General features: G+C 43.4%; 1 protein-coding gene across 1 annotated transcript in view; it reads right to left on the bottom strand.

Moving 5' to 3' along the window:
- Positions 1-19000, bottom strand: part of LOC120053824 (zinc finger protein GLIS1) — a 162536-nt gene that overhangs the window by 43664 nt on the left and 99872 nt on the right. Inside the window, exons 4-5 of the mRNA XM_039001086.1 lie at positions 6562-6723; positions 3851-3961 (exon numbers count right to left, since the gene is read on the bottom strand). Of these exons, the coding sequence (XP_038857014.1) occupies positions 3851-3961; positions 6562-6723 (273 nt within the window). The remainder of the gene's footprint in view (positions 1-3850; positions 3962-6561; positions 6724-19000) is intronic.

Consider the following 19000-nt stretch of genomic DNA (forward strand, 5'->3'; position numbering starts at 1 on the left):
AGAATGTGATGTGGACCATGAACACGATGTGGTCAAACCTGATCTATTGTCCAGGAATTTCAAAGGTTTTCAAAGGCTAAACTAAATTAATCCAACTGTATGGAGCTGTGATGAAGAATAAGCACGGGACTGGAGATGATTACATCACGAGCCATGTATTTAGAAAGTTGTAGAATTTTCAGTTACATAGCATCATTTAAATATATCCCCATATAATGTTAATGGGGTGCTAACATGGCTGCCATAGCATGTTGCAGTGTCATGTAAATGCATCACAATGCAGAAACCTCAATGTCCCTACTCTCTAAATACACGGCTGGGATTAGACCTACTGGGGACATTTATACACAAAAATATAAACGCAACATGCAACAATTTAAAAGATTGTAGTTACAGATCATTTAAGGAAATCCATTAATTTAAATAAATTCATTAGGCCCTAATCTATGGATTTTACATGACTGAGAATACAGATATGCATCTGTTGGTCACAAATACCTTTAAAAAAAGGTAGGGCCGTGGATCAGAAAACCAGTCAGTATCTGGTGTGACCACCATTTGGTTCACGCAGCGTGACACATCTCCTTCACATAGAGTTGATCAGGCTGTTGATTATGGCCTGTGGAATGTTGTCCCACTCCTCTTCAATGGCTGTGCGAAGTTGCTTAATATTGGCAGGAACTGGACCACGCTGTCGTACACGTCGATCCAGAGCATCCCAAACCTGCTCAATGGGTGGTGACATGTCTGGTGAGTATACAGGCCAAGGAATTGTGTACAGATCCTTGCGACATGGGGCTGTGCATTATCATGCTGAAACATAAGGTGATGGCGGCGGATGAATGGCACGACAATGGGCCTCAGGATCTTGTCACGGTATCTCTGTGCATTCAAATTGCCTTCGATGTCCACTGGCACGCTGGAGAAGTGTGCTCTTCACGGATTAATCAAGGTATCAAGGATCACTCTGTCTGCCGTCTGCCAGGTACAGTTGACACCGTGATTCATCCGTGAAGAGCACACTTCTCCAGCGTGCCAGTGGACATTGAAGATGAGCAATTGCCCACTGAAGTCTGTTACGACGCCGAACTGCAGTCAGGTAAAGACCCTGGTGAGGACAAGGAGAATGCAGATGAGCTTCCCTTGGACGGTTTCTGACAGTTTGTGCAGAAATTCTTCGGCAAACCAACAGTTTCATCAGCTGTCCGGGTGGCTGGTCTCAGATCATAACCCCGGTGAAGAAGCTGGATGTCGAGGTCTTGGGCTGGTGTGGTTACATGTGGTCTGTGGTTGTGAGTCCGGTTAGACTTACTGCCAAATTCTCTAAAACAACGTTGGTGTCACGATGTGTGCAACTGGTTGAAGTCAGGTGCAGGAGAGCAGAGATGGGTGACAACAGGCGCACTTTATTCATGCCCAAGGAAAACAGCGATAATGCCCAAAGTACACAAACGGCACAATAAACAAAACATACGGGTCAAACACATACCCGGCCAAACTAGCCTGATGCGAACCATACGTAACAAACAAACAATTCCACACACATACATGGGGGAACAGAGGGTAATATACATTTAGTCAGATGAGGGAATGTGAACCAGGTGGGCGGAAAACCAAGACAAAACAAATGGAAAATGAAAGGTGGAGTGGCGATGGCTAGAAGACCGGTGACGTCGACCGCCAAACGCCGCCCGAACAAGGAGAGGGACCGACTTCGGCGGACGTGGTGACAGTTGGAGGCGGCTTCTGGTAGAGAAATTAATTTAAAATTATCTGGCAACAGCTCTAGTGGATATTCCTGCAGTCAGCATGCCAATTGCATCTGTGGCATTGTGTTGAGTGGCAAAACTGCACATTTTAGAGTGGCCTTTGATAGTCCCCAGCACAAGGTGCACCTGTGTAATGATCATGCTGTTTAATCAGCTTCTTGATATGCTACACCTGGATTATGTTGGCAAAGGAGAAATGCTCACCAACAGGGATGTAAACCTTTTTGGGAAATAAGTTTTTGTGCGTATGGAACATTTCTGGGATCTTTTATTTCAGCTCATGAAACATGGGACCAACACTTTACATGCTGTGTTTATGGTTTTGTTCAGTATAATAATAATAATAATTTATTAAACTTCTATAGAGCTTTTCATGACAGAAAGAAATCTCAAAGAGCTTCAAAAGCAAAAAATAAACAAGCAATACATCATCATGAGTAGCCTAGCTATAGCTAGCTAGCGCAACCAATACAACATCATGAGTAGCCTAGCTATAGCTAGCTAACTCAACCAATAGTGGCCAAGTCTTTGAGTGCATGCGTCGTCCAAAGATGGAGAGGGAGAGTTCGTGGCTTGATCAGAGGAAGGTGGTCAGGGAGATGGTTGATTAAAATGCCTGGTGACGATCTTGTTGTGGGCTACTCTGGGAACCAGCCTGAGGCGTGTAGCTCACCACACACAGTTCAAAGTAGTAGCCAGTCGTCCTCACTATGGGTCTTCTGCCTCAGCACTGCATTCCTCTGGTGTATCTCCCATTCATCTCAAGCTTCAGGTGACTCCTCAAATGATGTTCTCAGAAGATCAGGAACCAGCAGCCAGGTGAAACAAAAAGCTGGTACTGTGTCCAGATGCATCATTTAAACAAAAACATTAGCCAGCTAGCTAGCCATGCCAAAAAGAGTTGACCTGCCACTCAATCTATAAATCTGTGGGTTAAAACCAACAGATATGTCATAACAACTCATTGTTATCAAAAACAAAATAGCTGATTTAAAACAACCATTAAAAACACTTAATAACGAAATGTACATATATACAGGAGCTCTCTGCTTAGGCTGCTACTAGGGTGCCATGGCAACTATACATTTGTGATGCATGTGGCCTGACAAGATCAATAAGAGTCCTAACATGCTCTCAGTTCCTGTTCATAATATGTATAGTGTAAGACAGTGGAGGCTGGTAAAAGGAGGATGGCCCAAAGTAATGGCTGGAATGGTATACCAATTCATTCATTCCTTTCAAACCATTACAATGAGCCCTTCCTCCGATTTAAAGTGACTTGGGTCTCCACTGGTATGATATATGGGTATCTTGTTAGATTTTTGCTCACTCTCTCTGGGTGTCTTTTTATTTCATTTTATTTACTATTTTATTTTTAGGAAGTAGATCAGCTTTAATTTTGCAGATAGACTGTGGGTTCTATCAATGTAATTGTTTGTATCATTTTCAATCCTCTATATATTTTTTTTTGTATATATATATATATTTTTTTTGTATATATATATATATATATATATATATATATATATATATATATATATATATATATATATAAACACTACCCCCATCCGGTAATTGGAGAAACCTAATGGACAACAATACTTAAGCTTCTACTTCCAGCTAACACATAGTATACCTTCTACAGACACGGTACACGGTACACGGACATGGTGATTGTACATTAGTCATCTCTTTATTATTATTATTATTATTTATTTTTTATACCACCCTTCAGCTACCTTCAACTCCTCCCATCTATCAAAACAAAACTTCAGCTACCTTCAACCCCTCCCGTCTATCAAAACAAGTGATCTAATGATTCTGTCTCTTCACAGCAAAATCTGCAGAGCTGTGGTGGTTGTATCCCCCATATATACATAACATTCAGTTTTTTGCAATAATCTTCTATAGTAATTTAAATTTAAAAACTCTATGTTTTGAATTCAGCTTTGTTTTGTGTATCAGTTTTGTATCAGTTTTCCCTGTGCCATGGAATCGGCACATCAAAAATCTCTTCCCGGCTTTTTTGCAACCTGTATGTCACAGCTGTAAATATGTTGGTCCTTAAATGGAAGTCCTACCTTTCTATGCACATGTTGCTCTTTGGCGGAGTGGATCTTGACGTGTTTGCGTAGAGAGCTGGGGTCTGTGTAGCGTTTGGTGCAGCCAGGGATCTGACATGCGTACGGTTTCTATAGAACATGACAAATATATGATGAGTACATGATAAGTATATGATGAGTACATGATAAGTATATGATTCAAAGCAACTATATTCTATAATAACAGCGCCATGAAACCCACAACCACCAGTCAAAGAAACCTAACATTGCTATATTGATTCATATAAAACCACAAGAACATGTATGCATTAGGCATTTGATTATTTTGCAAAATAATAGGAAGAAAATCAAGAACAATAATGCAGACACACAACAGGAATGAAATCTGATGAAATAAGAAAGCAAAAATAGACTCCTACCTTTCAGCTGAGAATACACAGAGTAACTGAAGAAATTGAATGCAAGAGAAGGAATAAGAAAGAGAGAGAAGAGAAAATTCGAAGGAGTTCAGTTTTTCTTAAATTTTTGAAGTAGCCAAATATAAAGCAGCATTTCAGTGCTCCATAGAAGACTGTTGGCATAAAGATGACATTCTTTATAGGGTTTATAAAGGTCTAGTAAAGTTAAAGTGCAAACTGCACCAAAAGATGTGAAGGGCACTAAACGTGATCACCAAAGCAACATCCCTACAGCAGTGGTCATTACATGTCCTCATCTTCACACAATATTAGCAACTAGAAAACACTGCATGTAGCCACTTGATAGAGATTTTGCCCTTGTTTTCTCTCTCTCTGTACAGTGGAATATAAGGCAGCCTTTAAAGTGAAAGGCGATACACCTCTTTATTAGCTCTCTGTTCGTACGTCGCTTTTTTTGGTAAATAACACGTTATTCCAAGCCGCTCTCAGCACCACTAATCTCCGTCCTGTTTGTTATTCCAAAGCAACGCTGCCCTAACACAGACCCACAAGTGGAGAAAAGAGCGAGCAAGAGAGAAAAAAACAAGAACACTTCTGTCTAGTATAAATATCATTACAGTTTAACATTATTTTTTCCCTAAAGTGCGTTTGGCAGGGTGGCAAGCGGCGAAATTAGACTCTCTGCAGGACGCTAATGCGCGGCCATCAGCGTCTGGAATGGCTGTGTAATTGGCAGTGTGTATACGGTAGTAAGGCTGGGTGGCTCAAGGCTGGCTGAGGCCTGTGGACTCTGATACAGTAAATCGTTGGAGGAGTGACAGACAGGAGAAGTGAGTAGTGGCTGACTCAGGCGTTCCTTTCCTTTATACACAGTCATTGCTTTCCCCTCTGTAGCAGAGACACAAGTCTGAGGCAGAACACTCCACGCTAAACTAACGGCTGGTTATTTGACTTACTGTGACTCGCGTCAGACTAATGCCGCGTTCAAAACCACTGGGAACTCGGGAAAAAAACGAGGTCAAATCATAACGTCAGTGATCTTAAAGTCGGAAAGTCAGAGCTCTAGAAAGAGGCCTGATTTTTCGACTTGGAATTCTGAGTTGGATGACCGTTCAAAACAAATAGTTTTTTCCCCCGAGTTGTTCTGAACGCGGCATAATGGAAGGGATATTTAAATGGTGTGTAGCATGTCGTGCCACCAGAGGGAGGGAGTGTAACTCACTGACTGACGTTTCAATAATTTGTATTTTTATTTCACCTTTATTTAACCAGGTGGGCTAGTTGAGAACAAATTCTAATTTACAACTGCGACCCGGCCAAGATAAAGCAAAGCAGTGAGACACAAACAACAACACAGAGTTACACATGGAATAAACAAACCTCCAGTCAATAATACAATAGAAAAAGTATATTTACAGTGTGTGCAAATGAGGTAGGATAAGGGAGGTAAGGCAATAAATACGCCATAGTGGCGAAATAATTACAATTTAGCAATTAAACACTGGAGTGATAGATGTGCAGAAGATGAATGTGCAAGTAGAACTGTGATACTGTCAAGAGATGGAAACGGGCATTTAAGCTTGGTAATAGGCACTAACGCTTTAATGTGTACAATTCCATTCTGCTTCCAATGATGTGAGTAGCAGCATCAAATATCCTAACCCAAAAAGTTTGATACTACTCTACGGATGCCTCAACATACACTCTAACCAGGGTTGGACATGTGGTGCTTGGCACTTCTATAACAAACCAGATCACCTCTTGCCCTTTGTGCTGTTGTTTATGCCCAATAATGTTTGTAGCATGTTTTGTGCTGCTACCATGTTGTGCTGCTGCTATGTTGTGTTGCTACCATGGTGTTATCACGTTGTGTTACTATTACGCTGTGTTTTCATGTGTTGCTGCCATGCTATGTTGTTGTCTTAGGTCTCTCTTTATGTAGTGTTGTGGTGTCTCTTGTCATGATGTGTGTTTTGTCCCATATTTTTACTTTATTTTATATTTTTAATCCCAGCCCCTGTCCTCGCAGCAGGCCTTTTGCCTTTTGGTAGACCATCATTGTAAATAAGAATTTGTTCTTAACTGACTTGCCTAGTTAAATAAAGGTTAAAAACATTTTTTTTAAGAGTTCAAACATCAACATCACCCCATTCCACTTCTTTTAGGGCACCTGTAAGTGTTCATGACTGGATAGAACCATGACTCTAACCCTTTCTAATAGACATGATCTATGATCTACAGCAGAGAGGCCGTGGGAGGTGGGAGTAGAGGAGAGTAGAACCAGTGGAGACTGTCTCCATGTGTGCTGACCGTGTCTAGGTGAGTGCGCTGGTGCTTGGCCCGGTCGCTGGAGTTGCTGAAAGCTTTCTGGCAGCCGGGGTGCTGGCACAGGTAGGGCTTCTCCCCCGTGTGGCTCCGTAGATGTATCTTCAGGTTCTCCAGGCGGGAAAAGGCCTTGTTGCAGCCCTCAAACTGTTAGGAGAGGATAGATGGATAGACACACACACACACACACACACACACACACACACACACACACACACACACACACACACACACACACACACACACACACACACACACACACACACACACACACACACACACAAGCAGGAAAACACAGAGAGAAAGAGACAGAGTGAGAAGAAGAGAGAGGGAGAGAGGGTGGACAGAGGATGAGAGACAGGGGAAGAAAAGTAGATCAATATGAGATGAAGGCGGTACAGTACAGTAGTACAGTACAGTAAACAGTGGCACAGTACAGTACAGTAAACAGTGGTACAGTACAGTAAACAGTGGTACAGTACAGTACAGTAAACAGTGGTACAGTACAGTAAACAGTGGTACAGTACAGTAAACAGTGGTACAGTACAGTACAGTAAACAGTGGTACAGTACAGTAGTACAGTACACAGTAGTACAGTAGAGTAAGCAGTGGTACAGTACAGTAAACAGTGGTACAGTACAGAACAGTAAACAGTGGTACAGTACAGTAAACAGTGGTACAGTACAGTAAACAGTGGTACAGTACAGTACAGTAAACAGTGGTACAGTACAGTAGTACAGTACACAGTAGTACAGTACAGTAAACAGTGGTATAGTACAGTACAGTAAACCGTGGTACAGTACAGTAAACAGTGGTACAGTACAGTACAGTAAACAGTGGTACAGTACAGTAAACAGTGGTACAGTACAGTAAACAGTGGTACAGTACAGTACAGTAAACAATGGTACAGTACAGTAAACAGTGGTGCAGTACAGTAAACAGTGGTACAGTACAGTACATTATAGTACAGTAAACAGTAGTACAGTAAACAACGGTACAGTACAGTAAACAGTAGTACAGTACAGTAAACAGTAGTACAGTAAACTGTGGTACAGTACAGTAAACAGCACCACTACAGTACAGTAAACCATGGTACAGACATGCCACAAGAGGTCTCTTAAAACCTGTTGAGGATAGAGGGCGCTATTTTCACTTTGGGGAAAAATCGTGCCCAATTTAAACGGCCTCGTACTCTATTCTTGCTCGTACAATATGCATATTATTATTACTATTGTATAGAAAACACTCTCAAGTTTCTAAAACCGTTTGAATTATATCTGTGAGTAAAACAGAACTCATTTTGCCCTAAACTTCCTGTCAGAAAGTGAAAAATCTGAAATCGAGTCTCTGTTCCAGGGCCTCCCTATCAATTTGCTTGAAATTTATGACTATACATGCACTTCATACGCCTTCCACTAGATGTCAATAGGCAGTGAGAGGTGAAATGGGGATCCTAGGTATATCTATGGTCAAAAGAGAGGTCTTGGAATGACATGACCCCAATTTCCTTTGTTCAGGAAGACGCGGGAAGGACATCAGCTTTGGCTTCTGAAAAGCTTTCCTTATAGACGGCTAATATCTCCGGCTTTGATTTTATTTGATAAATGTGATAATATCATCGTAAAGTATGTTTTTTCAATATAGTTTTATCAGATTATTGAAATTTTTTCGGGAGTTTTGGCGTGTTCCGTTCTCTGCGTTTGGTGACGATGGACAGCTTCGCGCCACTTGGCAAGTTTTGGTTGCTAAATCAACAGACGAAGAGGACATTCTAAATCCAAACAACGATTGTTCTGGACAAAGGACCCCTTGTACAAGATTCTGATGGAAGCTCACCAAAAGTAGGACCCATGTCACGTTCCTGACCTGTTTTCTGTTGTTTTTGTATGTGTTTGACGGTCAGGGCGTGAGTTTGGGTGGGTAGTCTATGTTGTGTGTTTCTATGTTTGTTAAGGGTGACCTGATATGGCTCTCAATTAGAGGCAGGTGGTTTTCATTTCCTCTGATTGAGAGCCATATTAAGGTAGGTGTTTTCACACTGTTTGTTTGTGGGTGGTTGTCTCCTGTGTCAGTGTATGTTACGCCACACGGGACTGTTTTCGGTTTTGTTTGTTCGTTCGTTTTATGTAGTCAGTTTTCCTGTTCATGCGTTCTTCGTGTTTCATGTGAGTTCGTCGTCCAGGTCTGTCTACGTCGTTTATTGTTTTTGTATCTATTCAAGTGTTCGTCGTGTTTTCTGTTCTGTTTATTAAAAATCATGTCGTATCAAACCGCTGCATTTTGGTTCAATCTCTGCTCCTCCTCTTCGGATGAATTGGAAGAGGAAAGCCGTTACAGAACCACCCACCAAACCCGGATCAAGCAGCGGGTTAACGGACAGCGCACGAAGCAGGATTTCTGGTCTTGGGAGGAGATCATAGAAGGAAAAGGACCATGGGCGAAGGTTGGAGTTAATCGTCGCTCTGGGGAGGAGAAGGAGGCAGCCACAGCCCAGGAGTGGCGTTATGAGGGGACGCGTCTAGCACGGAAGCCCGAAAAGCCCGCAAGTACAACCCAAAAATTTCTTGGGGGGGGGCTAAGAGGTAGTGGGTCTAGGGCAGGTAGGAGACCTGCGCCCACTTCCCAGGCTAACCGTGGAGAGCGGGAGTACGGGCAGACACCGTGTTACGCAGTAGAGCGCACGGTGTCTCCTGTACGTGTGCATAGCCCGGTGCGGGTTATTCCACCTCCCCGCACTGGTAGGGCTAGAGTGAGCATTGAGCCAAGTGCCATGAAGCCGGCTCAACATATCTGGCCTCCAGTACGTCTCCTCGGGCCGGTGTACATGGCACCAGCCTTACGCATGGTGTCCCCGGTTCGCCAACACAGCCCAGTGCGGGTTATTCCACCTCCCCGCACTGGACGGGCTACGGGGAGCATGCAACCAGGTAAGGTTGGGCAGGCTCAGTGCTCAAAGGAGCCAGTACGCTTGCACGGTCCGGTATTTCCGGCGCCACCTTCCCGCCCCAGCCTAGTACTACCAGTGCCTACACCACGCACCAGGCTTCCAGTGCGTTTCCAGAGCCCTGTTCCTCCTCCACGCACTCTCCCTATGGTGCGTGTCTCCAGCCCAGTGCCTCCAGTTCTGGCACCACGCACTAAGCCACCTGTGCGTCTCCAGAGCCCTGTACGCACTGTTCCTTCTCCCCGCACTCGCCCTGAGGTGCGTGCCCTCAGCCCGATACCTCCAGTTCCGGTACCACGCACCAGGCCTATAGTGCGCTTCGAGAGGTCAGTGTGCCCTGTCCCTGCTCCCCGCACTAGCCTTGAAGTACGTGTCTCCAGTCCGGTGCCTCCAGTTCCGGCACCACGCACCAGGCCTACAGTGCGCCTCATCCGGCCAGAACCATCCGTCTGCCCAGTGCCATCTGAGCCATCCGTCTCCCCAGCGCCGTCTGAGCCATCTGTCTGCCCAGCGCCGTCTGAGCCATCTGTCTGCCCAGCGCCGTCTGAGCCATCTGTCGGCCCAGCGCCGTCTGAGCCATCTGTCTGCCCAGCGCCGTCTGAGCCATCTGTCTGCCCAGCGCCGTCTGAGCCATCTGTCTGCCCAGCGCCGTCTGAGCCATCTGTCTGTCCAGCGCCGTCTGAGCCATCTGTCTGTCCAGCGCCGTCTGAGCCATCCGTCTGCCCAACGCCGTCTGAGCCATCCGTCTGCCCAGCGCCTTCTGAGCCATCCGTCTGCCCAGCGCCTTCTGAGCCATCTGTCTGCCCAGTGCCTTCTGAGCCATCCGTCTGCCCAGCGCCTTCTGAGCCATCCGTCTGCCCAGCGCCTTCTGAGCCATCCGTCTGCCACGAGCCATTAGAGCCGCCCGTCTGTCCCGAGCCATTAGAGCCGTCCGTCAGTCAGGAGCCGATAGAGCCGTCCGTCAGTCAGGAGCTGCCAGAGCCGCCAGCCAGTCAGGAGCTGCCAGAGCCGCCAGCCAGTCAGGAGCTGCCACCCAGTCCGGAGCTGCCACCCAGTCCGGAGCTGCCACCCAGTCCGGAGCTGCCATTAGTACAGAGTTGTCCCTCTGTCCGGAGCTACCTCTCTGTCCTGAGCTACCTCTCTGTCCTTAGCTACCTCTCTGTCCTGAGCTACCTCTCTGTCCTGAGCTACCTCTCGTTCCTGAGTTGTCTCATCTATGTAGGAGGGGCCTTAGTGAAGGTTCCTGGACCATGGTCGGGGGCGAGGGTCGCCACTCAAAGGACGCTAAGGAGGGGGACAAAGACAGTGGTGGAGTGGTGTCCTCGTCCACCGCCGGAGCCGCCACCGCGGACAGATGCCCACCCAGACCCTCCCCTTGAGTTTTAGGGGTGCGCCCGGAGTTCGCACCTTGAGGGGGGGGGGGGTTCTGTCACGTTCCTGACCTGTTTTCTGTTGTTTTTGTATGTGTTTGACGGTCAGGGCGTGAGTTTGGGTGGGTAGTCTATGTTGTGTGTTTCTATGTTTGTTAAGGGTGACCTGATATGGCTCTCAATTAGAGGCAGGTGGTTTTCATTTCCTCTGATTGAGAGCCATATTAAGGTAGGTGTTTTCACACTGTTTGTTTGTGGGTGGTTGTCTCCTGTGTCAGTGTATGTTACGCCACACGGGACTGTTTTCGGCTTTGTTTGTTCGTTCGTTTTATGTAGTCAGTTTTCCTGTTCATGCGTTCTTCGTGTTTCATGTGAGTTCGTCGTCCAGGTCTGTCTACGTCGTTTATTGTTTTTGTATCTATTCAAGTGTTCGTCGTGTTTTCTGTTCTGTTTATTAAAAATCATGTCGTATCAAACCGCTGCATTTTGGTTCAATCCCTGCTCCTCCTCTTCGGATGAAGAGGAAGAGGAAAGCCGTTACAACCCATTTATGATGTTATTTCCTATTTCTGTCGAAAATGTTTACTATTAGTTTCCGCCCAGATTTTGGGCGCTCTCTCGCTATAACGTAAGCTGCATGTCGTACTAAAGTTATTTTTAGAATTCTAACACGGCGATTGCATTAAGAACTAGTGTATCTATAATTTCCTGTACAACATGTATTTTTTAGTAAAGTTTATGAATAGTTATTTGGTCAGAATAGGTGAGTGTCAGAAATATATCCGGAGATTCTGGAAAATAGTTGCTACATTTTCACAATGTATAACCACGGATTTCAGCTCTAAATATGCACATTTTCGAACAAACCATATATGTATTGTGTAATATGATGTTATAGGACTGTCATCTGATGAAGTTTATGAAGGTTAGTGAAATAATTAATATCTTTTGCTGGTTTTGTCGCTATCGCTACTGTTGCCTTGAATCAATGCTGTTGTGTGGTTGGCTATTGTAGTAAGCTAATATAATGCTATATTGTGTTTTCGCTGTAAAACACTTAAAAAATCAGAAATATTGGCTGGATTCACAAGATGTTTGTCTTTCATTTGCTGTACACCATGTATTTTTCATAAATGTTTTATGATGAGTATTTACGTATTTCACGTTGGTCTCTATAATTACTCTGGCTGCTTCGGTGCTATTTGTGATGGTAGCTGTGATGGTAGCTGCAATGTAAAACTATGATTTATACCTCAAATATGCACATTTTTCGAACAAAACATAGATTTATTGTATAACATGTTATAAGACTGTCATCTGATGAAGTTGTTTCTTGGTTAGTTTGGTTGGTTCTTGGTTAGTTTGGTTGGTTTTGTGCAAGCTACCTGTGCTGTGAAAGAAATGTCTGTGCTTTTTTGTATTTGGTGGTGAGCTAACATAAATATACGTGGTGTTTTCGCTGTAAAACATTTTAAAAATCGGACATGTTGACTGGATTCACAAGATGTTTATCTTTCATTTGCTGTATTGGACTTGTTAATGTGTGAAAGTTAAATATTTCTCAAAAATATTTTTTGAATTTCGCGCTCTGCCTTTTCAGTGGAATGTGGGCGGAGTTCCGCTAGCGGAACCCCTGTCCTAGACAGGTTTTAACAGTCCCCAAGTCCAGAACAGTACTACATAGAGCCATGACTACATGGAACTCTATTCCACATCAAGTAACTGACGCAAGCAGTAACATTTGATTTAAAAAACAGATAAAAAACACCTCATGGAACAGCAGGGACTGTGAAGCAACACAAACATTGGCACAGACACACACACACACACACACACACACACACACACACACACACACACACACACACACACACACACACACACACACACACGCACGCACTATACATACACATGGATTTAGTACTGTAGATATGTAGATATGTGGTAGTGGTGGAGTAGGGGCCTGAGGGCACACAGTGTGTTGTGAAATCTGTGAATGTATTGTAATGTTTTAAAATTGTATAAACTGCCTTAATTTTGCTGGACCCCAGGAAGAGTAGCTGCTGCTTTGGCAGCAGCTAATGGGGATCCATAATAAATACAATACAACACAGTACAGTACAGTACAGTAAACAGTAGTACAGTACAGTAAACAGTGGTACAGTACAGTAAACAGTAGTACAGTACAGTAAACAGTGGTAGAGTACAGTAAACAGTGGTACAGTACAGTAAACACTGGTACAGTAAACACTGGTACAGTACAGTAAACACTGGTACAGTACAGTAAACAGTAGTTCAGTACAGTAAACAGTAATACAGTACAGTACAGTAAACAGTGGTACAGTACAGTAAACAGTAGAACAGTACAGTACAGTAAACAGTGGTACAGTACAGTAAACAGTAGTACAATACAGTAAACAGTAATACAGTACAGTACAGTAAACAGTGGTACAGTACAGTAAACAGTAGAACAGTACAGTACAGTAAACAGTGGTACAGTACAGTAAACAGTAGAACAGTACAGTAAACAATGGTACAGTACAGTAAACAGTGGTACAGTACAGTAAACAGTAGTACAGTACAGTAAACAGTGGTAGAGTACAGTAAACACTGGTACAGTACAGTAAACACTGGTACAGTAAACACTGGTACAGTACAGTAAACACTGGTACAGTAAACACTGGTACAGTACAGTAAACAGTAATACAGTACAGTACAGTAAACAGTGGTACAGTACAGTAAACAGTAGAACAGTACAGTACAGTAAACAGTGGTACAGTACAGTAAACAGTAGTACAATACAGTAAACAGTAATACATTACAGTACAGTAAACAGTGGTACAGTACAGTAAACAGTAGAACAGTACAGTAAACAGTAATACAGTACAGTACAGTAAACAGTGGTACAGTACAGTAAACAGTAGAACAGTACAGTACAGTAAACAGTGGTACAGTACAGTAAACAGTAGAACAGTACAGTAAACAATGGTACAGTACAGTAAACAGTGGTACAGTAAACTGTGGTACAGTACAGTAAACAGTAGTACAGTAAACTGTGGTACAGTACAGTAAACAATGGTACAGTACAGTAAACAGTAGTACATTACAGTTGGGGCGGCAGGTAGCCTAGTTGTTAGAGCGTTGGGCCAGTTGCTAGATCGAATCCCCGAGCTGCCAAGGTAAAAAATCTGTCAATCTGCCCATGAAAAAGGCAGTTAACCCACTAGGCCGTCATTGAAAATAAGAATTTGTTCGTAACTAAAGTTAAATAAAGGTTAAATAAATAAATAAATATATAAAAAAATAGTACAGTAAACAGTGGTACAGTAAAGTAAACAGTGGTACAGTAAAGTAAACAGTAGTACAGTGCAGTAAACAGTGGTACAGTACAGTGCAGTAAACAGTGGTACAGTACAGTACAGTTAACAGTGGTACAGTAAACAGTGGTACAGTACAGTAAACATAAGTGCAGTGCAGTATAGTAAACAGTGGTACAGTGCAGTAAACAGTAGTACAGTGCAGTACAGTTAACAGTGGTACAGTAAACAGTGGTACAGTACAGTAAACAATAGTACAGTGGAGTACAGTAAACAGTGGTACAGTACAGTAAACAGTGTTACAGTCATGGCCAAAAGTTGAGAATGACACAAATATTAATTTCCACAAAATTTGCTGCTTCAGTGTCTTTAGATATTTTTGTCACAATACTGGAGTATAATTACAAGCATTTCATAACTGTCAAAGGCTTTTATTGACAATTACATGAAGTTGATGCAAAGAGTCAATATTTGCAGTGTTGACCCTTCTTTTTCAAGACCTCTGCAATCCGCCCTGCCATGCTGTCAATTAACTTCCTGACTGATGGCAGCCCATTCTTGCATAATCAATGCTTGGAGTTTGTCAGAATTTGTGGGTTTTTGTTTGTCCACCCGCCTCTTGAGGATTGACCACAAGTTCTCAATGGGATTAAGGTCTGGGGAGTTTCCTGGCCATGGACCCAAAATATCGATGTTTTGTTCCCCGAGCCACTTAGTTATCACTTTTGCCTTATGGCAAGGTGCTCCATCATGCTGGAAAATGCATTGTTCGTCACCAAACTGTTCCTGGATCGTTGGGAGAAGTTGCTCTTGGAGGATGTGTTGGTACCATTCTTTATTCATGGCTGTGTTCTTAGGCAAAATTGTGAGTGATACCACTCCCTTGGCTGAGAAGCAACCCCACACATGAATGGTCTCAGGATGCTTTACTGTTGGCATGACACAGGACTGAAGGTAGCGCTCACCTTGTCTTCTCCGGACAAGCTTTTTTCCGGATGCCCCAAACAATCGGAAAGGGTATTCATCAGAGAAAATGACTATACCCCAGTCCTCAGCAGTCCAATCCCTGTACCTTTTGCAGAATATCAGGATGTCCTTGATGTTTTTCCTGGAGAGAAGTGGCTTCTTTGCTGCCCTTCTTGACACCAGGTCATCCTCCAAAAGTCTTCACCTCACTGTGTGTGCAGATGCACTCACACCTGCCTGCTGCCATTCCTGAGCAAGCTCTGTACTGGTGATCCCGCAGCTGAATCAACTTTAGGAGACGGCCCTAGCGCTTGCTGGACTTTCTTGGGCGCCCTGAAGCCTTCTTCACAACAATTGAACCGCTCTCCTTGAAGTTCTTGATGATCTGATAAATGGTTGATTTAGGTGCAATCTTACTGGCAGTAATATCCTTGCCTGTGAAGCCCTTTTTGTGCAAAGCAATGATGACAACACATGTTTCCTTGGGGATAACCATGGTTGACAGAGGAAGAACAATGATTCCAAGCACCACCCTCCTTTTGAAGCTTCCAGTCTGTTATTCGAACTCAATCAGCATGACAGAATGATCTCCAGCCTTGTCCTCTTCAACACTCACATCTGTGTTAACGAGAGAATCACTGACATGATGACAGCTGTTCCTTTTGTGGCAGGGCTGAAATGCAGTGGAAATGTTTTTTGGGGATTCAGTTCATTTGCATGGCAAAGAGGGACTTTGCAATTAATTGAAATTCATCTGATCACTCTTCATAACATTCTGGAGTATATGCGAATCGCCATCATACAAACTGAGGCAGCAGACTTTGAGAACTTATATTTGTGTCATTCTCAAAACTTTTGGCCACGACTGTACAGTACAGTAAACAGTAGTACAGTGCAGTACATTAGAGTAAACAGTAGTATAGTACAGTAAACAATGGTACAGTACAGTAAACAGTGGTACAGTACAGTAAATAATGGTACAGTACAGTAAACATTAGTACAGCGCAATACAGTACAGTAAACAGTGGTACAGCACATTAAACAGTAGTACAGTGCAGTACAGCACAGTAAACAGTGGTATCGTAAACACTACTAAAGTACAGTAGACATATCCCGCTCGGTTAATCCGCCTTAACTATTCACAGTGACACGCGGCAATGGTCAGCCTGACATCAATATCAGTCATGGCTGCCATGGATGGCCCACAACAATGTGAGGCTTGGAGCCACTGAGGAGCATTGCATCAGGGCCCTTTCCTGTACAATCACTTACCTGTTACCTTATCTGAGGGCTCTGCCGGCCCCTAACCCTAACTTGTTACCCTATCTGAGGGCTCTGCCCGGACCCTAACCCTAACCTATTACTCAATCTGAGGGCTCTACTGGCCCCGCCTACCTCTGCCGGCCCCACCTACCCGATCAGGGGCGAGAGAAGTGCACACACAAACACACACACACACACACACACACACACACACACACACACACACACACACACACACACACACACACACACACACACACACACACGTTGTGTGTGCGTGTATGTGTGTGCACGTGCACTGGGGAAGGTTGGGGAGTGTTGGGTTACACCCAAGGAGAGAGACACCATTCTTCTAATGGGACTTCAGTCCTGATCTGGTCTCAACGTTCTTACATGGGCTCTTCTATTCACTCACAGCTAGGACAGACAGGGCCCTACAGTATATTCACAGCTAGAAAAGACAGGGCCCTCTATTCACAGCTTGGACAGACAAGATCCTTTATTCACTCACAGCTAGGACAGACAGGACTCTATGCTCATAGCTAGGACAGACAGGACTCTCTTTTCACAGCTAGGACAGACAGGGCCCTCTATTCACAGCTAACACAGACAGGTCCCTCTATTCACAGCTAACACAGACAGGTCCCTCTATTCACAGCTAGGACAGACAGGGCCCTCTATTCACAGCTAGGACAGACAGGGCCCTCTATTAACAGCTAGGACAGACAGGGCCCTCTATTAACAGCTAGGACAGACAGGGCCCTCTATTAACAGCTAGGACAGACAGGTCCGTCTATTCACCCACAGCTAGGGCTGTTGCGGTAACCCTATTACCGCCACACCGGAGGTCACAAGTCATGAAGGCAGTCAAATTCTACGTGACTGTTTAGTCACGGTAATTAGGCTTTTCCAAGCTCTGATGCTGCTGATGGTCATTAGTAGCCTCCCAAACTTGGTAACTGCCTGGTACTCAGCACTCTATTGTCCTTCTAATCACTCTGACATCAATGCAAATGTAATCAAAAATCTAATCAAACACTTCATTAGGGCCCATGAGCACATGTTGTGTAACATTTCTATAGGCTATGCAATTGCCCAAGAAAACAGAGTGATGGCCTCTACTAAAAAGAGGAGGAGACCATGAGCTTTCTATAGATTAGGTCTACTATATTTATTTCTCAACTTTTCTAATATTAAGCACATTGTTTATCTTTACAACAGGAGTTTAGCATACTTGCCTGGCATGAAAATTAACCACGGGAAAAGCATCTTCCATTCACTATTTAAGTGCATAGATGAAATGTATTTTTTCCCGCTGCCCCTGTTTCGAGACAGTTGCATGATAATGGTCCATTCTAAATCAAAACAAATGTCACACATATATTATTTAGTATATGTAAAGACAAGATTAAATCAAGAATAGTCTGATGGGGACAATATTAGCCTATAATTTGTGAATGATATATTATCACTTGTGAATGATGCCCATTATAAGAAACCGACTATTTTTTGCGACTTTTCGAATCATAGTCACACACCTCATGTAGCCTAACCCATAGGCCTATATGTTTTCGAATCAAATCAAATTTTATTGGTCACATACTGTCACGTCCTGACCATAGTCCTTATGTGTTTTGCTTGTTTAGTGTTGGTCAGGACGTGAGCTGGGTGGGAATTCTATGTTGTGTGTCTAGTTCGTCTGTTTCTGTGTCCAGCCTAATATGGTTCTCAATCAGAGGCAGCTGTCAATCGTTGTCCCTGATTGAGAATCATATATAGGTGGCTTGTTTTGTGTTGGGGATTGTGGGGGGAATGTTTCCTGTCTCTGTGTTTGTGTTCTGCACCAGATAGGACTGTCTCGGTTTTCACGTTTGTTGTTTTGTATTGTTGTAAGTGTTCACAGTTCGTTAAATTAAACATGTTGAACACTAACTGCGCTGCATTTTGGTCCTCTCCTTCATCCCAGGAAGAAAGCCGTTACACATACACATATTTAGCAGATGTTATTGCAGGTGTAGTGAAAGGCTTGTGTTCCTAGCTCAAACAGTGCAGTAATATCTAACAATTCATAACAATACACACAAATCTAAAGTAAAAGAATAGAGTTAAATATTAGGATGAGCAATGTCGGATTGGCATTGACTTAAATACAGTAGAATTGAGTACAGTAAATAAATATGAGATGAGTAAAGCAGTATGTAAACACTATTAAATTGACTAGTGTTCCGTTATTAAAGTGACCAGTGATTCCATGTCTATGTAGAGGACCAGTCAAAAGTTTGGGCACATCTACTCATTCAAGGGTCTTTATTTATTTTACTATTTTCTACATCGTAAAATAATAGTGAAGACATCAAAACTATGAAATAACACATATGGAATCATGTAGTAACCAACAAAGTGTGAAACAAATCAAAATATATTTTATATTTGAGATTCTTTAAAGTAGCCACCCTTTGCCTTGATGACAGCTTTGCACACTCTTGACATTCTCTCAACCAGCTTCACCTGGAATGCTTTTCCAACAGTCTTGAAGGAGTTCCCACATATGCTGAGCACTTGTT

This window comes from Salvelinus namaycush, chromosome 9 (assembly GCF_016432855.1).
Source record: "Salvelinus namaycush isolate Seneca chromosome 9, SaNama_1.0, whole genome shotgun sequence".
In the NCBI taxonomy this organism is placed as follows: Eukaryota; Metazoa; Chordata; class Actinopteri; order Salmoniformes; family Salmonidae; genus Salvelinus; species Salvelinus namaycush.